The sequence below is a fragment of the Mesoplodon densirostris genome, chromosome 6 (genome assembly GCF_025265405.1).
Source record: "Mesoplodon densirostris isolate mMesDen1 chromosome 6, mMesDen1 primary haplotype, whole genome shotgun sequence".
Lineage (NCBI taxonomy): Eukaryota > Metazoa > Chordata > Mammalia > Artiodactyla > Ziphiidae > Mesoplodon > Mesoplodon densirostris.
The window spans coordinates 56,219,866-56,244,497 of NC_082666.1; the positions used below are offsets into that span (position 1 = coordinate 56,219,866).

General features: G+C 44.8%; 1 protein-coding gene across 1 annotated transcript in view; it reads right to left on the bottom strand.

The window, feature by feature from the left end:
• Window positions 1-24,068, bottom strand: part of MTAP (methylthioadenosine phosphorylase) — a 38,616-nt gene extending 14,548 nt beyond the window's left edge. Inside the window, exons 1-4 of the mRNA XM_060101971.1 lie at window positions 23,906-24,068; window positions 15,974-16,060; window positions 14,709-14,767; window positions 10,255-10,422 (exon numbers count right to left, since the gene is read on the bottom strand). Of these exons, the coding sequence (XP_059957954.1) occupies window positions 10,255-10,422; window positions 14,709-14,767; window positions 15,974-16,060; window positions 23,906-23,938 (347 nt within the window). The 5' untranslated portion in view covers window positions 23,939-24,068. The remainder of the gene's footprint in view (window positions 1-10,254; window positions 10,423-14,708; window positions 14,768-15,973; window positions 16,061-23,905) is intronic.
• Between the last annotated feature and the right edge of the window lie 564 nt (window positions 24,069-24,632).

The following is a 24,632-nucleotide window of genomic DNA, read 5'->3' on the forward strand; positions in this document are numbered from 1 at the left end:
GCATAACTCAAACAGTGACATATTCAAGGAAAAGTAATGATCTAATTTTAAATCACTATAAATACTCCTATGCTGCATAAATAATGAGGCATGATTATGCTGAATGAAATTCAGACCAAGAGCAATGGGGTTTGCAATCACAAGTGAAGTGACGGAAGGACACCACCCAAGTGAAATTCTAAAATGAAAATATATGTGATTTTAAGATCTCCTGTCCTCCCCCTGAGAGTTTTTAAGTAGAAGTGAGAGCTTCGGTAACGCAGCAAGAAGCAAGGGATGTCCCACACGGTGGGGACTGTTACCTCATTGAGCCTGTGTTGAAGGGGATTCCTGCCTGTTCACTCCCAATTTCCAGTCAAAAGAGTTCTTCTATAAACAAAATAGTAGCTCACCCTCAAGTGGAGTTTTCTGACGGATATGGAGAAAATATAGGAAATGTAGTTTTGTACCTGGATTTCAATCCTGTTACTGATTTTTCGTGTGGCCTTGAGCAAATTACTTAACCTCCCTGAGTTCTTTCTTCATATGGTATTAGCAACATCCACTGACACCCTTGTTTAAAACAGGGCGGCAAAAAACCTCCGGTAGCTACATCCCAATAGGCTGATGCAATAACTCCTCCATTTATATGTCAAATGTGTGTTTGGGGATAAATAGTAATTGTTGCAAAGTGCTACTACTATTGCCCTGAGGATCAATGAGGGAACAGATGCAGCATCCGGCCCACAGTATTCACCCAAGTCACATTACCGATGGACACAGGTGCAGCAGAAGCAAGCACATGGAGGAGCTCATCAATGGAAGACACTTGAAGATTTTTCTTGAGGGCAGAAACTAGGTGTGCAGCCGTGCCTAGGTGAGCACCTTTCCCTGATAAAGGGGGCCCTTAAAGAGATCTCTTCTTCCTCCCATCAAGAGATAGAACTGGAATCTCTTCCTGGGCCACAGGAAAAAATTAGCCTTCGACAACATCAGACTGGCTGGATCCATTGGGAAGCTGTGTTTTAGGCTGTGGGTGAGAAGAACAGGAAGGATCACACACCTTCCAGAAGCAAACTAGACCAAGGATGAGAGTTTAGGGGTGGCAGCTCCATCCTACCAAGCTGTGAAAGTGGCATGTGGTAGCAAACAAAGTAATGCCCCCCTACACCCCTGAATATCCACACCCTAATGCCCAGAACATATGAATATGTTACCTTACATGGCAGATGGGAACAGAGGTTGCAGGTGGAATTAAGACTGCTAACCAGCTGGACTTAGAAGGATTATCCTGGATTAACCAGGTAGGCCCAGTATAATCACAGGAGTCCTGACATGTGGAAGAAGGCAGAAGAGTCAGTACTAGAGATGAAAAGGACTTGACCCGCCTTTGCTGGCTTTGAAGATGGAAGGGGGCCAGGAGCCAAGGAATGAAGGTGGCAAAGAACAAGGAAAGGGATTCTCCCGAGCCTCCAGAAAGGAATACAGCCCTTGATTTTAGCCTACTGAGACCCATGTTAGACTCCTAACCTGCAGAATTAGATAATAAATTTGTGTTGTTTAAGCCACTAAGTCTGTGGTAACTTGTTAGCAGCAATAGGAAGCTAATACATGTGCTCATATGGTTTAACATAGTTAACGCACGCAACTCTGCCCCTAACTCTTGCTTCAATTGGTGAAGCCTCCCAGTGAGGCAAAGGGACTGCTAATTTCACCCCCCTCTCCACCATCAGCCTGGGATATCCACTGGAAGTAGACTTCGGGGACTGCCCAACGGACTGGCTTTACTGCTCCCTGGCTGGCTGTGTGCCTCCAGGAGAGAGTCACTCTGACCCGTGTTCACCTTATCAGTCTTCTCATATTTTAAATGGGGAAGTATGAAGGGTAAATACAGTGTGAAGACTGAATAAGAACACATGAAGCAGGTGCTCAGCCCGAGTAACTACTGCTGGTAGAAAATCTGCTTCTGTACTTTCTCGTCTGCCAACTTCAGAGCAGACGTACTTGGGTCTCAAGTCAAGGGTACCCCCAAAACGGGGATATGTGATGAGAAAAGTTAGCAAAACAAACAACAAACTGCGTATGGAAGAGTGAAGAAGACAAAATGATGTTGTGTACTGGCAAGAGAAGTGAGTTCAAGGCCATCAGGGAGAGAATACCGGGCACTTTCAGAAACAGTGGGGGAACAAAGCCCAGAGAAAGACTGACCAGTAGGTTCTTTCTGGATCAAGATCCTTGAATTGGCACAAAGACAGCCATCTGTTAATAGTTTTCCTTTGAGGAAATGCTGAGTTGCAAACAAGATGAGGGAAAACACTTTTCCCACAGCAGAAGCAAACACACCCGCACACTTCCAAGGTGGTTCTGGAGCACAGCACATATCCACGAGCCTCAGCACACAGGAACACGAGGCAGTTAATTTACTGGCAAAGCGGGGCCAAGGGCTGCTCATATGCAGCTTGGTTTCGGGGAAATGATTCTACCCACATCACTTAAAGTCTACCCAAACAGTCTATCTCATGAGTGCCCCTAAGTGAAAAATGCATCGTTTGGTGCATTTACTCTTAGCACTGCAAGCTGCAAAAAGGGAAGGCTGGTTGGAAAGGCATGCATATTGAAAACTTTAGTAATGTGTCAGATTGCCTTCTATTACGATTCTAACCATCTCTACCAGTAATAGGTATATGCGTGAATTATCCAGGGCCTAACAGCATCTCACAGGTGGGAAGAACTTAATATTTTCTTTCCCTTCATAATTATCCAGAAATAACTTGACTTCATGTTCAAAAGACCAGAGATGACCAGATAATAAACATTAATACTTCACTGGGGAAGGGGAAATGAGCAGGGATGCAAAGTACAAAAGCAGTGAAGAAACCACCACAAAGGGGACAAGATAGTTTTAAGTACACATCAAAGATCATTACCATCAATGACAAAAGGAACTAGGAAAAAATTACATCAAATTACAGGAAGAGCTGAATAGCTGAGGTCTTCTACACAGTCTAGCCCTTCTCTAGACTGTGCTGCTTATTCAGAAGTCTGCATACGAGCTGATGCTCAGTAACAGATTCCGGGGCAAGCCCTCCCAGAGGGTAGCAGTTGTTTGAGCTTGGTTTCCAGCACTCCTGTGACTGTGTCTTCCTTCCTGTTATATTTTCCGGGAGTAGTATGGCAACCAGCTTTGAGGGGAGTCAAGCTGGGAGAAGTAAAAATGTTAAGAACTAACCCAGATGAGGGCAGTGGTGACAGATGACAGGGTGGATTCAAGGCACACATGGGTACGACTTAGAGACCGACGGGATGTAGGGGTGACAGATCCACAGCAGCGATCACCCGGTAGATGGCAGTGCAATGGTATTACCAACTTAGCAACTTACCAAGTGGAGACGAGGGAGCTCGAGACGGGGGAAGGTGTGGGGTTAGAAGACAACCAAGGGGGAAAATTAATGAAGTGTGAATTACAAAGTGTGAGGTGTCTTTGGGACCTTGTCCTGTATCTAGGAGCCAGTGTGGGTCTCGAGGTGGGGGAGGCCAGAGCTGGAAGTCCATGTGTCAGGAGTGGTTGAGGTCATAGGGTTTGCAGATGAACCTAATTCAAACCCCATAGGTCCCACTTATTAGCAAATGACCAATATTTCTGAGCTTAAGTTCCCTCAATTTAAACTGAGGAAACGACCCGTATATGTGGTAAATAGGGTTAACTGATTTGTGGCACTTGGTAGGAACTCAAACATTGGGAGCTTACAGCATTTTTTAAATAACAGCAAGGATATAAGGTGAGAAGGTAGTTTGCAGAACAGAGTTAACCTCACACAGGGAACAGCTGCCCCCACTTCAAGGACAGCAGCAAGATGACAAAGAAGAACAGGGATGCAAGTAACTGGTGAAGGGAGGGTGAAGGAAGATGGCGAGTTTGTGCCTAATACCATCTGTTTTCTTGTAAAGAGGCAATGTTCTCAACCAAGAGCGGAGGATATGGGCAGGAAGCTGTGAGAGAACAGAAAGGGTTCAAAATAGCTGCTGACAGGAATGGGAGAAAGAGCTGAGCAAAGGCTTCCTGTATAATTCTTTATCATAAACCTCCATTTCTATTGGTAAGAACAAACCCCCTGCCCAAGAGGCTGAAAGACTGAGAAAATGACATCATTACACACCTCAACCTCTAGGCCGACCTTCCAAGGGTGGGTAAGAAGAACTTTGTATTGTTAAACCCTGGGGGAAGCCCAAGGCAGGGCTATGTCTTTGGGAGAGGGAAATAAACTGACATCATCCCTTACCCTTGTGGTTACAGCGGGACTTTCCTGATGAGTAAGTGTGCATCCCCAGCCAACGCTCATCCCAACCCCCAACTTCTCCCGATTCTAGCAAGAAAATAATTCTCTTAAGAGGGTGGACATCAGAACTCTTAGGAATCAATCCAACACCCTCATTTAGCAGATGAGGACACTAAGTGACACAGGAATTTGGGGGCAGAGCCAGGATACAATTTTGGATGTCCTCACTTCCAAGCTGGGGCTTCTTCCACCACATTCTTTTAGTTGAACCTAACCAGGGGCCTCAGGCCAGTGTGTTAACAGCATTTTGCAGAAAACACTTGGCATTAGGAATTACATCCTGCCTTTTTTTAAGCTTAATTTTTTGGCCATACTTTTCTCATTGTTAAAAAAACAAAAAAAACCCCAAAACACCTTAAACATTCCTGATAGAGGCCACTATTAAAAAGAAAGAACCTTATTCTCATCCTTACAGATGTTACCCAGCTTCACCTTGAGATATTTCCGGTAGTGACAGAAGCAGTTTAAGTGACCCTACTAGTATGCATCTTTTTTTTTTTAAACTTAATATAATGTGGGCATCTTTCCAAACACTCTGCATATCTAATTGTTCCTTTTATAAATATGGTGAGGGACTTCACTGTTGGCACAGTGGTTAAGAATCTGCCTGCCAGTGCAGGGGACACAAGTTCGATCCCTGGTCTGGGAAGATCCCACACACTGTGGAGCAGCTAAGCCCGTGCGCCACAACTACTGAAGCCTGCGCGCCTACAGCCTGTGCTCCACAACAAGAGAAGCCACCTCAATGAGAAGCCTGCGCGCCGCAACAGAGAGTAGCCCCTGCTCGACGCAACTAGAGAAAGCCTGTGCACAGCAATGAAGACCCAACGCAACCAAAAATAAATATATAAATAAAACTAATTCTTTAAAAATAAATAAACAAATAAATAAATAAGGTGAGTTGAATTCCCTTCAATGATGATAATCAGGATTGATGGTGAAAGGAGAAAGGTCTTATGTGGAAGCTGCTAGAATCTCCTGCCCATGTGTACCTTCCATGGCACAGAAAGTTACTAGTCTGGGGTGGAAGAGAGGCCATATAATCAGTCCCCACCCCCCACAGGCAAATGAATTTCTAGGAGTATCTAACAGTAACTGGGTCGACAATGGAGGGTATGTGCAACAGAAGGAAAACAGGAACAGACAACAAAATGCCTCATGCTTTGAAAAAAGCATCTAGGGGAAACAGTGTTGCTTGCTCTATAATAGCAAAAATCTCATTAGAAATCACTTCTATACTCCACTTTATAATGTATCATCAAAGTCAGGCTTTAAAAGTGAGGTGGGATGCGAGGGATGGTTATGTCTTTACCTGCAAGGCTGAAAAGCAAAAACAAAACAAAAGCCAAGTAAATGCATAGTTATGCCTCTAAATTTCTAAGTCTTGTCTCAGAATTTGGTTAGTCTTATATGGAGCCCTCACCAATCCACAGGCAGGGAGGATCCAGCTTCATAAAACACCTACCACTGATCCTGCTGGCCTCAAAGGAGGGAGGTGCTTCTACCAGCAGGAAGGGAGGTAACAGCAGAACCACTGAGCAAGTAAAGCCGCTGGCTGTCCCAGCTGCTTCCTGGACAGTGGCAAATAGATACAGGAGATCAGAAGACACAAGAATGCAGGCAGGTATAAAGCACAGTAGAGAAACAATTTGAAAAGGCTTAGTGAAACCCTGAGAGTAGCTAAGCTTTCAGACTTCTGTCTCCGTTTCATGTGCAAAGCCAGATTATGGGGAGGGAATTAACTTGGATTCCCTATGAGGTCTTTTCTCTCCGTCACTCAGACAGTCTTGCTTCCCACCCAGAGACACTGTGAGAGCCAGATGTACCCTGCACGGGCAGAGGTTTGTACCACAGGAGAACTACCCCAAATTATGAATCTTGGGAGTGTCTCCCTTATAAGATCCTTTTAAAGTAGAAATAGCCTCACAATCCTAAAACAGATGAAAGGTCAGACAGACACATTCTCTCCCCAGTTCACATGGACTGTTTAAGAATGGTCAAGAAGCAGAACAAGCCCCATTCTTAACCATGTTTTATCATGAATTGCCAAATGACTTATGGCTCTGATGGTGGGGACCTCCACCAAGTAGAAGAAAGGGATTAATCAAACCCAGTACATCAGGAGGCCCAAGGCAGGCACTGAGGACACTTACTATGGGCGAGCCTCCTACAAGTTCTTGGTATGAATTACTATTTTAAATTTTTGGTTTGTGAAGAATATTGCACATGGGGTCCAGGATAAGGGAAGAGTCAGGAAACCTGTCACTGTGCAACACACATGGGAAAATGACCAGAGAACACATTCTTTCAGCATTTAAGTTCTAGATCCACCTACATTTTCCTTTCTACAGCAGCCCTAACTACAAATGAAAGATTACTTTCACTTTAAATATTAGCAGAGGTTATTTCCTAGCATGTTTGAGAAACAGATGCAAGGACTGAGTACACACACCCAAAAATACTGGAACCAGCTCCTCTCCCCACCTGTCTGCTGTCCTGATTTCTCCAGGTCAGCCACACCCAGGATTCCCCTTTTCTCACGCCGAGGCTTTCAAGTTTTCACAGGCTGGAACGTAGCATGAGCAAACCCAATGATTTTCAGAAGAGAATGATCTTATTTTCCTAAAAGAGCTTTCAGCCTGTCAGACACCTTCAAGGGTATTTTTCATTTTTAGCTTATAGGAATCTAATGATTTTAAAAACAACCATAAAAATCAAAGCTACCTGTCACTCTTAAATCTTAGTGACTTCTAAGATATGCGTGGCATGGTTGACAAGCCAGGTTGGTGTTTTTTTCCCATATGCTGAGCACTGAGGGCAAAGAAAGCAAGATGCTCTAGTTCTGCTATCTATTAAAAAAGAATAGCCATACTATTCCATTTTGATTCTTTATCACAAATATATGTCAGGGAGATTAAAACAGTCCCTCTAGTCTTTGAAGACACTTTAGGATGAGGATATTTTTTCTAAGACGATGTGCTGGCAAAGTTATAGCAGTAGTAAGCAAATATGTGTTTCTAGATCAATCCCTGGAGAAGAACCCATGGACAGTGCAAGGAAAAGGAGCTTAAGTGATGGAGTTCAACCTGTAATTCTGAAGAGAGGACCAAGGCCCACATAGGTAAAGTGACCTGCCTGAGGCCAAACAGAGCCAAGATGACCCTTCTAGAGTTCAGTGCTCCTGTCCCCACAGCTCTAATCCTCTGTGCACCTCTGCAGGATGCTGCAGTCCTATCAAACATTCTGGGGCTGTGGTTGCAGCTATGGGCACTGAGGCTGCAAACAGCACAGCCTGCAGCTCACCATTCATGCCTGATGACAGGACTAAGTGGAGGTTCAGATGCCTGCCTCAACACACCAGGATTTACTCTTTTAAAATAAAAAAGTGCTGTCAGTACAACACATGTAGGGCATTTCTCACAAGGCAAAAAGTTCTGATTCTCCTCTCCTGTAAGACATTCTCAAGCCTGGTTAACAGAAACCACATAGCTCAAACAGCAGCAGTAACACTTAGAAGATGCTCTCCAATAGCAAAATAATGCAAGGCACATATGTAATTTAAAATGTTCTAGCACCCACATCAAAACAGTATAAGAGAAACAGGTAAAATGAGCTTTAGTACCTTATGTAACTTAATATATCAAAAATGTTACTGTTGCAATACATAATTGATACAAAATTTGAGATTTCATTCTAAATGTTATTTACTTAGGGGATCCTTCTTTCAACAGACCTTTTATTCTGTTTTTACCAAGTGATGCTAACTAGCAGACATACTCCAGGCCAGACTCACAGTAAAGGCATTTATTGGGCAGGTACCACATGCTAGATCCATAAAAGGCACTCGCTAGGGACTCAGAACTCCCAAGGCGAGACTAAGGAGGCAGGTTATAGACATGGCACATAGAAGAAAACAGATACCAGAAGATTTTAAGGTCACACAGCTAATAAGTGCCAAGGCAGAAAGAAACCAGATCCGATGGCAACGCCTGTTCTCTTTCTATTCTCTTTGTGCCCCACCTACTTTCTTGAGAGCCAGTATGTGAAACATCTACATTTACTACATGTGAGAAAAAGATCTGGGAAATGCAACAGTGTACAGTTACACCACGTAAGTAACAAATTAATCCCAGGCTTAGTATCCAAGCCAAACTTTTCTTTCCAGTACCATCTATCATACTTTAAAAATCCACATCATTCTAGAGTTTTGTGCACTGCATTATTAAAAAAACCGAATTGCACCCATTTTCTTAGGTCATTACCCCCAAACACATGTCTTTGATGGCCATAAAGATTTTGATCAAGATGTCCCCTAAACACAAACTCCAGCCTCCCTCTCCCTTCAAACAATCATGTTCATTCAGTCACTCAAAAAATACTGACTGGGCTTCCCTGGTGGCGCAGTGGTTGAGAGTCCGCCTGCCGATGCAGGGGACACGGGTTCGTGCCCCGGTCCGGGAAGATCCCATATGCCACGGAGCGGCTGGGCCCGTGAGCCATGGCCGCTGAGCCTGTGCATCCGGAGCCTGTGCTCCACAACGGGAGAGGCCACAACAGTGAGAGGCCCACGTACCGCAAAAAAAAAAAAAATACTGACTGAGCAACCACGGGCCAGGTAGTATTGTGGGTGTTGGGGATAAAGTGGCAAACAGGACATATGGGGTCTGTGCCCTCACACGGTTTACATTCTAGAGGGGAAGATGAAAAACATACAGTGTCAGGTGCAGAAAAATGATAGGAAAAATGAAAGGGGAGGGGCGTGTAATGATTTTAGTCTATGCTCATTATTTATTAGGTTGAACCACATGAAATTACTGATATTCAACCATTTCTAACTTACAGAACAGGCAATTTCATTTGGTTCAAGCTAATAGCTTCATTTCATCCAGTAACATTCAATGCTTCTGATGGACTAGGGAATATTTAAATACCTGAAAAGCAGAAGACACACAGAACAGGACTGAATAAACCTTCCTTCCATAACAGTCAGGGTAGGAGAGGCGTTGGGTACAGTGAGCCCAGAGTTAACAGACTGGAAGAGCAGGAAGGACTGAGGTGACGGTCGGGGTGAATGGATGGGGGACGCTGATAGGAGCTACTAGGTGGTTTACTCTCTGTGGTACTTCTCCCACCGCTCTGGCGCAAGTAGCAGACTGCAGTTATATGTCTCCATCCAGAGCATTCTGGGAAGTGGTTACTTCCCCCAGGAATGGGAGGTGGGGGCAGCAGGAGGATGGGATCCCTAGGAGACCACCCCTTTTCTTGTGACTTCTTCAACTACTTCTAAATGCAGAGAAAGCCCAGGATCTTGGCAGTCCATTATTGTTCAATATTTTGGTAAAGGAACATTACAGGTTCCTTGTGCAATTAAGTAACAGAAAATCCCTAGCTCCAGAACCAACTATTGATCTTAACATCACGAAAAGACAACCAGACATTACGTGCCTCCTGATATGATGCAGAAAGATTCTCACCAAGAATTCAAACCTGGTTCCGATCAGGCCTCCGGAGTTAAGCACTGGTTTACGGTAAACACAGGGGACAGGGGAAGACACTAAATGAGACTTAAGGATGCAATCAGTAAAATCCAGCATGTGGGGAGACTATAGGACAAAAAAGAAAAAAAGGCTTCTCTGGACCCTCATTTCAACAAACCAACTACAAAAAAAAAGTCTGTGAGACAATAGGGAAAAAGAGAACACTGCCTAGACATCAAATACTAAGGAAATATTAAGTAATTTGTTTTTTAAAAAGTTCTTTTAAAGTTACAAACTGATAAATGTTGAAGCTGGGAATTAGGAACTTGAGAGTTCATGATGATTCTTCTATTTTGTATCTGTGGCCCTGTGGCCCCTTTCCCACAAGTCCCCACACATTATCCACTTGAGCTGAGAACGATAGTACAGGAGGAGCCTGAGCATTTTAGACGACTGCTCACCTGTCAATGAACTGATCAATAATGACGATATCGCCAGGCTGAATCTCTTCCTTCAAGGAACCGCAAGCTGTGGTCACTATGACATGTGTACAGCCCTCCTCCTTCAGAGCCCAGATGTTCGCCTGATAGTTGACTTTCGAAGGCATGATGGTATGCTGCCTCCCATGCCTAAGGAAAGAGAGTAAATATATTAAATATGGTAGAGAAGTGAGCAGGGCTTTTTTTTTTTTTTTTTTTTTGTGGTACGCGGGCCTCTCACTGCTGTGGCCTCTCCCGTTGCAGAGCACAGGCTCCTGACGCGCAGGCTCAGCGGCCATGGCTCACAGGCCCAGCCTCTGCGTCATGTGGGATCTTCCCGGACCGGGGCACGAACCCGTGTCCCCTGCATCGGCAGGCGGACTCTCAACCACTGTGCCACCAGGGAAGCCTGAGCAGGGCATTTTTAATACTCTTGGAAAAGAAAACTCATTTACAGCAGTGCCTTCCAGCCCTTCCCACCAAAATGCTTTCCTTGGCAGGGGAAGAGTGAGAACAGGCCAGGCAACAACCAGCCTACTTTAAGTATAAACTATGTGGTTTTAAAGTGCAGACTCGGGACTTCCCTGGTGGTGCAGTGATTAAGAATCCACCTGCCAGTGCGGGGACACGGGTTCGAGCCCTGGTCCGGGAAGATCCCACATGCCGCAGAGCAACTAAGCCCATGCGCCACAACTACTGAGCCTGCGCTCTAGAGCCCGAGAGCCAAAACTACCGAGCCCACGTGCCACAACTACTGAAGCCCACGCGCCTAGACCCCATGCTCCGCAACAAGAGAAGCCACCGCAATGAGAAGCCCGTGCACCACAACGAAGAGTAGCCCCTGCTCACCGCAACTAGAGAAAGCCTGCACGCAGCAACAAGACCCAACATAGCCGAAAATAAAAATAAAGTGCAGACTCAATCTACATTTCATAGTTTACTTTCCTATCAAGAGTAGGTAATAGCTTACTTAGAATTCACTCTCCAGGAAAATATGCCATGTCTATCCTGTGGGGCACCAACACCCCAGAATCTGAGGCATCTGGTCTCTCATAAGCCATGACACGGAAAACAAGAGGTGCCAAGGAAGAAACACCCAAAATAGAAACTCAAGTTTCCAGTCTAATCTCTCTATTCTCTTCTGCCTGATCACCCAAATAAATTAATGAAACATTTAAAATATTAGACTTCCCAGTTGTTTATGTTGACATCAGCAGGTATGGTCCAAGAATGGATCACCTCACGCATCATTACTGTTATGGGCTGAATTATGTCCCCTCCAAATTCTTAGGCTGAAATCCTAACCCCCAGTACATCAGAATGTGACCATATTTAGAGACAGGGTCTTTAATGAGATAATTAAGTTAAAATGAAGTCATTAGGGTGGGTCCTAATCCAACACAAATGGCGTCCTTATAAAAAGACACAGACATACACAGAGAAGAACATGTGAAGATACAGGGAGAAGACAGGTACAAGCCAAAGAGAGGGGCCCGGAACAGATCCTTCCCTCCCAACCTCAGAAGGAACCAACCCTGCTGACCCCTTGATCTCCGACCTCTACCCTCCAGAACTGTGAGGAAACAAATTTCTGTTTCCACTCAGTCTGTGGCACCTTGTTATGGCAGCCCCAGCACACTTAACACAACCACTAACGATTTCGTGTCACGCTTCAAACAAAATCCAAACACTCTGCCATGGCGCTCATATCATCTGGGCCCGGCCTACAAACGGCAACGTCAGTCCTTACCTTTATCCCTTCCCACCGGGGCTCAGCCTCACTGGCCTTGCTGCTTAGCTACACTCATTCCTGCTCAGCCTTGGCTCCCACATCACCTCCCCAGAGGAGTGCTTTCCACGACCACTGCATCTCCATCACATCACTGCGCCCTGACCTTATTTTTCTTTCTGGCACCTATTGACCACTCAAACTATATATTTCCTTCTCAGTGTCCATCCTTCCCACTAGCATCAGCCCTGAGATGGTGAGGCCCTTATCTGTCTTCCCTGCTGGTACCTAGAACTGGACTTGCTGTATGAGTAGTTCAATCTGTTGGACGAAAAACTGAGTACTTACACACACACTCTTTCCCCCATCTCTCTCTCTCTCTCTCTCTCTCTCTCACACACACACACACTCACACACACACACAGTGTGCCAGTAAACAGCCAGTAATGGGAACTTGATTTCTAAAATTATTTTTAAAACTTCACACGTTAGAGGGTATATTTATAAGCAGTATTTCCCAGAGTTAAAATTACCCTGAGCTGCTTGAAAAAGTACGAACATCACAGGTAATGTTCTGCCACAGGAAGGCTAAGTGTCAAGTGACTAGTGGTCTTCACATGTGATAATATAGAAACAGCCTTTCAAGGAAGTAACAACACACAAAAATCTCACTTTGTACGATAATGATTAAAAGTTTGGGCTTTGAAGTAAAACTGCCTGGGTTCAAATCCTAGCTCTGCCACTTACTAGCTGTGTGACCTCATCAAAATCACTCAGCTTTCTCAGCCCCCAATTTTTTTTTTTGATCTGTAAAATGGATAATAAAAAACCCTGCACCACAGGGTTGCTATCCAATATCCCTTGTATCATTCCATATTGATATTTTGAAATAAACTTTAATGTCTCTTCTGATCACCAACAACAGAATTAAGAATATGGAAATAATTTGTACATAATTGCAGACAAGCATTAGCATATCAGGGTTTTTACCCCAAGGTCATAAACGACCTCTCAGAAGGTGGAAGTCCATGAATGCCCAGAAAGTATGGTAGTCCCCGCTTATCCACAGGAAATGCGTTACAAGACCCCCCCTGTGGCTGCTTGAAACTGCGTATAGTACTGACCTCTACATATGCTATGTTTTTCTCCTATACTAACAGGTGGGTAGTGTACACAGTGTGGATACGCTGGACAAAGGGATGATTCCTGACCCGAGCAGAGGGGGTGGGACGGCACAAGATTTAAAACTTATGAATTGTTTATTTCTAGACTTTTCCATTTAATACTTTTGGACCACAGTTGACTATGGGTAACTGAAATCGTGGATAAGAGGGGACTACTGTGCATGCATTTTTCTAAGGCTGGTCTCCAAATCTCTGATTAGATTTTCAAAAGAAATTCACATATCAAAAGGAGTTAAGAACCACTGCATAAAGTGGTTCACAGTCCGACACACTTCAGTTCAGCTGGCAAGAGTATAAAACCTTCACCATGGGGCTACAACACGAACCATTTTCTCTTACAGTCTGGAAAAAATTAAGTGTTTCTCCAGCAATGACCACAGACCAACAAAGAAGGTTGCCTGAAATCAACCCTATGCGACCATCTAGAACTAAAATTTAGTTTTACTGGACTCAGCAAAGCCACTTCCGTTTCAAAAATGCAGTGTGGCAGACAGACCCTAGGGTGGTCTTCATTTTCATGCTCTGAATAATTCCTTCCTTCTCGACTGTGGGTGGACCTGAGATGCTTCCAACCAACAGAACACAGCGGAAGGTGCTGGGAGTCACTCCCATGATCAGGCCCCAGCCTGCCAGCATGCACTACCTGGCCCTCCTGCTGGCCTTGCAGCAGCAAGCTGCTGTCTTGTGAACTGCCCACGGGGAGGGCCACAAAGCAGGGAACATGGACAGCCTCTAGGAGCTGACGGCCTCAGTCCTTCAACCCTGAGGAACTGAGTTCTGCCAACTCCTATGTGAGCTTGAACAAGGACCTGGAGCTCCAGATAAGAACAAGCACTTAAATATACCCATGTGACACAATATGTACTTGTGTGACCCTGAAGAGGACCCAGATGAGCTGTGCCCACACTCCGGTTACCTGGAAACTGTGGGATAATGTATGCTGTTCCAGGCTGCTAAATTTGTGGTCATTTGTTATGCAGCAATAGAAAGCTAATACATGCAGTCTGACTAATTTCTAACTGTGTGATAAAATGACTTGCTCTTCTCTTTAGGGAACAGCACGAGCCCTGTCAAGGCAATAAGGGTGTAGACGCCACAGAGAACCCACTTCAGCGACCCGAAACCCACTCCCCACAAATCTAGAACTGTTACTACACAAGGGGTCACGAATGAAGCAGTTTTTCTTGATCTTGTTAACTAGAAGATAAAAGACAGAAAAGAACAAAAGAAAACACTTCCTGTTGCAGCTAGAACTGAAAGCAGAGCTTCAAGTTTAGTCAAATCATTGCATCACTCATTGGATTGTTCTAAACATTTTCCCAACCTAAGGGGGGATAGGCAAGATCTTTAATCTCCAATGTCAGGAAAACCTACCCCGAAACTGTAAGCAATAAAGATGACTCAGATGCTATGGCTCCACCAACACATTAAAAACTCATACCTGCATCATTACTCTTTTCAGAATTTAAGTTAAATTTAAAATGTTCTTTAGTAGTAACATTCAAAAGCTTGAAATACGTTACCTTGCAAGGAGGACACAATCAACATTCTTTATCTTCCCCAAAATTAAGGCATCAGAAGGCTGCACATAGTGTAAAATGGTTACAAGTCAGTGATTTAAAAACACATATAGAAACAATCAAAAAGCTGCCATTTCAATTGTTCATTTGTAGTAGGATTCATAGAAACTTGGGGTCTGAGGGTATATTTCAAAGAAGTGAAAGAGTCTAGATTTGATGGATCAGCTTAGTCACTCAATATTTACTGAGCCCTCTCTATCAGTAGAGATTCGTAAGACTTAGAAGCGTGCGTGGGTAGGTACCATTTAGTAAGATCTATTTGTAGCAAGCACCCCTGGGGACTCTGACGCCACACTGATCATACACAGATGTGTCAAGTCTATTTGGCAGGTTCAAGAACAGGTGTGAGAGTGAAATGCAAAAGGAATAGGAGGCCCCTTATCAGGGAATTTAAGAACTCAGTACTGGAACCATTTGCTGTGTTAACCAGGTCTAAGATGGCCACAAGATGACCTCAGGTAATGGAGGAAAAGGTCTGAGAACCTAGGAGGTTAAGAAAACATGAGGCTAAGAAGTGAGCAAGCTGACAGGAGGACTCGGAGGATACCGGATCAAATCTAAAGACTTGGCTGAAAAGGAGGGTTTGGTTGGGATTGCCAAATACAGGGCTCTTCGTAGGAGGTTCAGAGGAACCACAGCATTTGGAAGTAGCCCTATGGAGTTAGGAGAAGGCAGACACCCTCACCCTGGCTGGATGACACAAGGGCTGGGAGAACTAAACAGCCTCCTTTTAATAGAAAAGGAGGAGTGTTTTATTTCCAATTCAGTTATGCAGTTGTGTTCTCAGTCCCCCCAAAATCCCCCTCTGGGCCAGGGCTTACTAAGAAAAGGCCATTAGATATTTCCTCCCATTTGTTAAAGACTGTGGTATGACCGATAGGCCCCAAATTAGAAGCTGATTTGAATGCAGTGATCTGAAGAGTACAGTTCCTGTGTTTGAAATGAGCATCTGGCTTCTAGGGATATAATTAAGAAATTATTTGTACATATTTAAAAGCCATGTTCTCAGTAGTCAAGTCCAAGGCAATCTCAGGGATACTGTCTCAGTTAGCAGAACCCAATAACAGAACTCCTGGCCTCTCTCAGCCTGGGGCAGGCAGCCCTGTGCTGCCAAGACAAAAGCAATTTAAAAAAATTTTTTAACTTAAAACTCAAGCCAGCAAGGAGAAAGAAAAAAGCTAGTATGTCTCCACTAACTGGATATTAACCTTGCCAAATGGAGTGTCCACATATTTTTCGGTTCTTCCTTCTAAGATTTCTGGATCATCCAGGCCTGTCCCACCAATTATTCCAATCTGAAGGAGACAATAAAAAGATATCACATTTGATCAGTTTTCAGTAGAAACAAAATCATTATTTTAAGCAAATTGGTTTATCCATACTCATATGCTCTTCTCCATTCCTGCTAAGCCCTAGTTATTTTAAAAATCTGAACATTCCTGAAAAGCAATCATTTATTCAGCAAACATTCGAAAGCCTTCTATATTCCAGAAATAACCAAAGCATAAGTCACCTTTTTGGACTAAATCACATTTTTGCTGACTATTTGAATAACAAATTAGCATGGAAACGTACTTCAACTAGTTTAAATCATAAAGCCAAACCTAAAAATAGGTAAGTATTGTTGGAGAAAGTACTTTCTAACCAATTTTATTATCTCTACTAAATGAGTGATGGAATAAATGTTCAAAAAACAACTAGGATAGGGCTTCCCTGGTGGCGCAGTGGTTGAGAGTCCGCCTACCGATGCAGGGGACACAGGTTTGTGCCCCGGTCCGGGAGGATCCCACATGCCGCGTCCAGAGCCTGTGCTGTGCAACGGGAGATGCCACAGCAGTGAGAGGCCCGTGTAACGCAAAAACAAAAAAACAAAAAACAAAAAACAAAAAAAACAACTAGGATAGAAAATATTCAACATTTCCATTTGGTAAGGATTTCTCCTCATTACCACACTTGATAAAGAAATGAAAGACTTTCTTTCCCAAGCCACTAAAATCAGAGCTGTAAGGGATCACAGACAGAGGAATCTGGAATAGCATGAAAAGTTAGCCTCATTTATATTTATGAAATCCAACTGTCATTCATATACATGTAAATGTAAGTAAGTAATTCAAAGGTCTGTAGTTCCAAGTTATTTTTAAGTGTTGTATTGCATTTTCCACACATTAACTTAATTGTCCTCGTCTTCAGGAAGTAATTTGAGTCTAAAAACCCTGATATTACCCTATAGAGTTAATCTAATTTGATGATTAAGACACCCGAACACAAACAATTACAAAGATAACTAAATATATTAACTAAACTGTTAACTAAAAATGAAATAACTGAAATCATTAGGAAGGTTTCCCTGGGTTGATACTTCCTAAAGGAAAAATACTATTTAAATTGTCAGCAACAGGCTACAGAGATGAACTAGAAACCTAATAAAAAGTCACCTGAGCATTTTTTTTCAATGAGCAGCTTTAAATCTATTGTCACTTGAGTAAAATTTCTACTCAACGGAAGTAGCTCCTTGAGAACAAAACTCCAAAGTTAAAAATTAACTGAACATCTGAATTAAATAATTTTGAGATCAGGTTACAGAGTTGATTTATACTAGTATGTGGGAAAATAGTTACCTTTCTGGCCCTATTTCCTAGAAAAATAAATCAACAAAATAAGAAAAAGGGCGATCGAGTAAGATTTTTACAAAGAACTGCAGGTTACATGATTTAGTACTTGGAAAGCATCCCACAACTTCCTCAAGTGGCTAAACCAGTTTTTGAAGTTGCTGCCACCTTGTGGTACATTATTGAAACCACAGCAGGTTACATATTCTGCAGCAAGTCAACATTTTTCTTTGTTAAAACTTAACATTGTAGGTAAAGACTAATCAATACAGGACTGCAGTTTTCAAATCAACAGAAGTGTTCACTTAAGTCAGTGGGTTTAAATTCATTTCAGTTCAGTAGAAGTTTTAAAAATCGCACTATTTTATTAAATCCTAACCCTTCCTCTAGCTGATGTCTTTATTTTATCATTTCATGTAGGGCCGAAGCACCACAGATCATAGTTGGGATGGGGTAGGGGGTGTAATGAACTGTCCAGCCCATGTCATCACCTCAGACTGCCAAACTGAGTTGCTGACTTTGAAATTACTCTCAGCCTACCCTCTAGGGACTCTACTACTCATGGAAACATCTGGTGTTTTTTTGCTTCCTTTTTTTTAAAAAAATACTACCACTCTGACTTGGCTGTTTCTGGCCGTTCCCCTGCGCCACGGCATCTCGCATTCTGGATCTAACACTGGACTCAGACTCGTATATACAACACAAACCAGACTTGGTTTTGAAACCACCCTCTGTTTAGGCAAGCCAGCCCAGCCTCACAGCAGTGAATAAGAAATGCCAGTTGGGGTGTTGCTGAAGTTCATTGCCCTGGAGCCCACCCTCAGCAGCCCCAAGCTTCAGCCCAAACCACTCTGGCTGCATGATGACCATGCACTGGGTAGCTGCTAACTCAGCCCTCAGTGAGGAATATTTAGTACTGGGTGTGAAAACAAGAGCCATTACAGCTCATCAGAAAGGCCAGCATGTGTTCTCTGGCACTGGAATTATCTGCAGGAGAGCCCATCCAGTCAAACTGGCTCAAGTTGTTTCTCAAAACCCATATCTTGGAAGGGACACAGGACAAGTGTAGCAACTGAGTACAGCCACACCAGGGAACTCAATCCCTAACCTTTTTCTTGCTGCAGACGGAGGCCAGCAGTGCCAAGATATGGCAATGTCGCCACCTGCTGGCTCCATGGTAAAGTATAACTATGGGACGAAACTCCCAAGCACCAGTGGCCTGTCATTCCCCTCCAGCCTCTAAATTCAAATGGTCAACTCAGTACCTGCCTTGATAAAGTAACTGTGTCTTCGCATTTACATGTCACAGGCACTGTGGCCAAGTTCTCCAGGGGCCTTACCTCATTTAATTTTCACAACCACCCTGTAAGATGGGCCCTATAGTGTAACACCCATTTTATAAAAGAGGAAAGAGAAACACAAAACTTAAAAGAAATTTGTCCAAAGAGCAAATTATAAAGAGCAAAGCTGGGATTGGAACCCAGATCTTTCATACTCAACCACTCTGATGTACCACCTCCCAGTATCTCCTGGAATCCTTGATAAACACCACAACCTATTAGAAATTTGTCTCCATGTTATGAAGAAACTGATCCTCAGAGTTCAAGTTCTGGACCAAGGTCACAGAGCAAGCACGGAAACAGCAACTCTAGGCACCTGAGTGAACCACCTTGGAAGGGAGGGGGCTGTCCATGCATGACCTCATGCATACTTACCAGGCTTCTTAGGCCAGAGGCATCGCCCTCAGTCCAAGCAGTGCTAGGAATGCTTAGGAAAAGTGTTGAAGGTCTGAGATGGAATTTCTGGGCCAATTCTGCCCAGCCAGGACTTCTTCACTACACAAGATAAAGTTCTGAAATAAGGACCCCCTGGTCCATCAAGGCCATTGCTAGATTTTAACAGCAAGTTGATTCATCCCACACTTTTCCACTTGCAGACCACCAAGTCAAACTCCTCAAAAAGAAGAGATGGTTTGACTTCCTCTCTGAGACTGTGTAAGCATTTTTTCTAAATGTTGGCTTACCAGGCCAGAAGGGTTACTTCCAACGATGCCAAAAGGGTTCACACCAACCCCTACCCTGTGTCCACTTCCCCTGGTACTAGCCACAGGAGATTTCACATACCCCACTTGGTTTCAACAGCCGCTCACCATCACTTTATACTACATGGAGGAAACTAGCACTCCATGAAGTGGAGAATTTCATTCTTTTCTTACGGCTAATATTCCATTGTGTATATATATACCACTTTTTTATCCTTTCATGTGCTCATGGGCACTTAGGTTGCTTCCATCAACATTTGTTATTTGTAGACTTTTTGATGATAGCCATTTTGACAGGTGTGAGATGATCTCATTTTGGTTCTGATTTGCCTTTCTTTGATGATTAGCGATCATCAAAGGGCAGGATCTGACTATTTTTGGAAATAGGGTCTCTGAAGAGGTAATTAAAGTTAAATGAGGTCTTGGTGGGGGGAGTGCTAATCCAAAAGAACTTCAGGTTCAGAACATCTGTGGTTTTTATTTAACCAACCTCTCCTTGCAAAGTCAAGATATTATTCTAATGGGTAGACACCCTCTTTGAAGATACAATTCACCTCCGGAAGTGGTCAGTGACTTTTTGAGGAGGATTTTCCTCAAAGCTTATTGTACTCTGTAGCACTCTCCTTCACTTGTGGAAGGACATAGGATTCTTCCTGGTGCTCCTCCTGGGTCAGCTGCTGGATACTAGAATCCCCAGGGGAGCTTTCAGTACCAAAGCCCAGGTCCCAGATTCCAGATATTCTAATTGAACAAGACAGAGTTGTTATTTTTCTTAAAGCTCCTCAGGTGGTTCTAATGTGTAGCCATAATTGAGCACCCTTGCTCTAGGGCCCAGGTCATCAATTTCTGAAATCTGGGCTAGCTGAGCATCATAGGCTGAATAATGGCTCCTGCAAGAGAGCCTGTCAGCATTCTAATTACGAGAACCTGTGCATGTTACCTGTGCGATTAATGATTTTGAGATGGGGAGATGATTCTGGATCATCTGGGTGGACCCTAAATGTAATCACAAGTGTCCTTTTAAGAAGGTCGAATGAGGAAGAAGGCGATGTGACGATGGAAGCAGGGGGAGAAAAGGTGATGTAATGTAGGGCCCAGAGCCAAGGAACGCTGGTGATCTCTAGAAGCCGGAAAAAGCAAGGAAACATTCTCCCTTAGACCCTCCAAGAGGACCTGCCCTACTGACATCTTGATTTTAGCTCCATAGGACTCATTCTGGACTTCTGACTGCTAGAATTGTTAAGCGACTACACCTGTGTTGTTCTATGCCCTCCAGTTTGTGGTGGTTGTGAGAGCAGCCAAGGAAACTAGTTCACTAAGACCTGAGGAACTTGTTAAAAACGCAGATGCCCAGCCTTTTCAAAGCTCCACGGCCAATGGTTATCACATTTTAGCGGGTACCTGAATATACTGAGGCTCTTGAAAATCCAATTTGCTGCCCACCTCCCCATTTCAGATTCAGCAGGATTGGGGAAGGGCCCAAGAATTTGCATTTCTAACAAATTCCTAGGAGGGTGCAGATGCAGCATAGGCTTTGAGAACTACTGCTTTAGATGCTTGTGAGGCACAGACTAGAATACTATGATAATAATCACAATCAAAAAACCTTCCTCAGGGATTTCCCTGGTGGTGCAGGGGATAGGAATCCGCCTGCCAATGCAGGGGACAGGGGTTCAATCCCTGGTCTGGGAAGATCCCACATGCCGCGGGGCAACTAAGCCTATGCGCCACAACTACTGAGCCTGAGCTCTAGAGCCCATGAGCCACAACTACTGAAACCTGTGTGCCTAGAGCCCGTGCCTCACAAGAGGAGCCACCTCAAGATGAAGCCCGCACACCGCAATGAAGACCCAAAGCGCACACGCGCACACACACACACACACACACACACACACACACACACACACACACACACACACACACACACACACACACACACACACACACACACACACACACACACACACACACACACACACACACACACACCCCTACCTTTCTCAAAGCAACAACAGCAAAAAAGCCCCAGGACACCAACCTGCCTGCTGCTTCATCTCCTCACCAGGTGGTCTCTGTCTCAGGGATTTATAGCCCAGGGGTCCTCAACCAAGTGCTGAGGCTCTCCTGGGAGGTGCCTGGAAATCCATGGGGAAATTTCTGGCTGCCACAATGACTGGAGGGAATGCTACCAGCATTCTGTGGGGAGAGGGGACCCAGGATGTGTTCTATGTCCTACAATGCTCAGGACAGTTATACTAAGGGAGGAATTGTCATGCCCCAAATGGCATTGTGTCTCTAGGCAAAAAATGAAGGCTCATTGGTCATTTGGTTTCTAACTGGGGCCTGTGGGTTGTCCACCAGTTTCTGAAGGTCACTCAAGGACTTTCAGTGTGAAGGCCTTTGCTGGCCACACTCAGCCATCGAAAAGGAGAGCTTCAAAGGCCTGTTCTCCACAGTCTAGACTTGCCCGTCCCCCTTAATATTGATACCATTTTGTTTATAGCCCACTACCCAACTATGATGGGACCATATCCCCTCCTTGTTATAGCAACCATGTAAACAAGACTTAATTTTAATCCCTCAGAGAAAAGCTGGGCAGCTGCCTAGGGGAGCCATGGCCCAAATAGGTTTGTGTGGTTATATGGTCTTAAGGAACACTCCAGCTCTATATTTTATGATCTGGGGATAGGATATGGTTTTCATTAGCTTATTTTGCTCTGGACACTAGCATTTCATGTTTTCTATACAGGATGTTGCCTCAGCAGTGTGGCAGAAATCGTGTAGGAATCATGGATTTGCAACAGCAAAATTATCACCTGTTCTAACCCCAAAGAGAGAAATCAGCAGGCAGGCTTAGCACTATTTGTACCTATTAATTTTATATTCAGTAGCTAGCCAAGAACAAAAATATACATCATTCAATATTTACATCAGGGCTCTAATCACAGTGCCCATTCTGCACTTAAATGCACTGCACTGATTTTACAGGGAAACTGTGTGGTAGGGAGAATGCAAAACCAGGTTAAAGTGAGGCTGTTTTAAATACCACCGCTCTCTATTTTTAATGTCACTTTAAGTGTATTCCTGTAAAGGAAAGGCGATAGTTTCCTGCTTGCCCACTGAAAGCTGTGGCCTATCATAATTTAATTTTTGGAGAAAAGATGTTCTAAATTAATCTCAGCTCCCTCACTTAGAAGCACTACCATTTAATAAGTTTCAGCCATGTGCTAGAAAGACAATACAATTCTAACGTCACAGCAAACCCTGCAGTAATGTTCCCATTTTACTGAAATGAAAAAGAGCTTCATAAAAATTCTGCTTTGTTCTCCATGACTGATAAGGAAGAGGCATTCTACAATATTTGTTTAATGCAAGATTCTTTTCAAAATGGCAAAGGGAATATAGTATCTAAATGTGACTGCAACTCTCCCCAACCCACCCCCTGACATCAAGTGTCTGAAAGCTGCAAGGGCCTACTAAGCTAATCACTCTGGTTGATTACACACTGATCTCAGAGATTTGCCTTCTCCAGGGGGAACTGAACACAAAACGCGGAGTCAAGAGAGATACTTGGAGGCGACGGAACTTCCTATCTCACGGCCAAGAATTTCTAAAGCCAAACAAGTCAACTGAGTTTTTAGCTGATCATAAACAGCCTGGAAGAGATCTTAACTTGGATCCTGTTTATTTCTGTGGACTGTAATTCTACAGTCTCTCCCTGCGAGACATCAACCAGGAAGAAGTGCGTCAAAGCCCCAGGGAAACTTGTTGCAATCCTCGGAACTCGTGCCCTCCTCCGGCCAAAGCTCCCACTGCACAATGATGCCTTGTACCGAGACCTGTGAGGACCAAGGGCACAAGGAAACTGATCCCTAACTTTCAAGGTTGCCAACAAAGCAGTTTAAAGCCAGAGGCCTCCAAACAGAGAGTGGCCCAGTATTCCTATACTCCATTTCGGTGTTGTAAAAAATTCTCAAGAGTTCCCAAAGCAGAGAAGGCCTAAGTTTAGAACACACAAAAAAGCCGGAAGCTTGCAAAAGAGCAAGCATGCAGTTTTCCCACGTGGGCCGCGGGCAGAGAGCCAAGTCAGAGCGGAAGCGTTGAAGTCGCTCAGGGCTCAAGGAGCCTGTCTCAGCGGTTGCAAGTGCCCACCCACCTGGCACACCCGCTAGCCTCGGCCAGACGCATCTGCCCAGAAAGGTGCTCGGGAAGGGTTGGGTGCGGGCGCAGTACCGGTCCGCTGTCCCTCTCTGAAGTGCTTGCCTACCCGCTGCGCGCTGCGGATGCAGCTGAGACCAAAGGTTGGGGGACGACTCTGCAATTGTTCCCTCTCCCCCGCTCGCCGCCCCTGGGCTAACCGGCCTCAGACCCTCCCCGCCGCGGCGGGGGCACACTGGCTGGGCGCACGGCCCAGAGGCGCGGTCTCCCCGGGCGGGAGCGGGATCGGACAGGGCACGGAGGACCGCAGCAGCCGGAACGACTAATCTCACCTTCACGGCCGCGGGAGTGGCACCTGAGGCCATGATGGCGCGAGGAAGGAGCGACGGCCTCGGGCGGGGTGGAGACGTGGGGCGGCGGAGCGGAGCGGTTTCAGGCGCTCGGCCCGGGGCTGAGCAGCGAGGTCCCGGGGGCGGCTGTGGCTCCTCCTCTTCCTCCCCGGGACAGCTGGATTGGCTGCTGGTGTGGGCTCTCCCCCGCCACCCCCCCACCTCAATTCGAGGTTCCAGTGTCCCGCCCCGTTTGCAGACCTTTCCGGTTCTCCGTTGATTTTTTTTCGACCCCCAGTTATAACTAACGGGCTCATGATAGTGAGAATAATGGAGACCGTTGATTGAGTACTTATGTTGTTCCAGACTCTGTGCTTTGCACTTTAATCAGCTCCGTTAACCATCACAAGAACGCTACAAAGAAGGAAAAGCAGCACTCCGGGCTCCGCCTCGTCTCAGCTGCAAGCTCGGCCTTATCTGTAAAACCAGGCCCATTCTCGGTGCAGAAGTTCTCGCGGGAGGGAAAATCGTGGAGAGGAGGGAACAGGCTCTTCGCTGAGGTTACCTCCAGCTGCTAACGCGGGGCGGGGCGGGGCACGGTTGGCTCTTCCTATCACCGTGACCCCACCGGGGGTTTGCTCCTTTCTGTTAATTCGTGGGGGAGAGAGCAAGGGTGGGGTTGACCCAAGACTCAGGGATGACAAAAAGAAAATAAACAGAGTAACGTGCT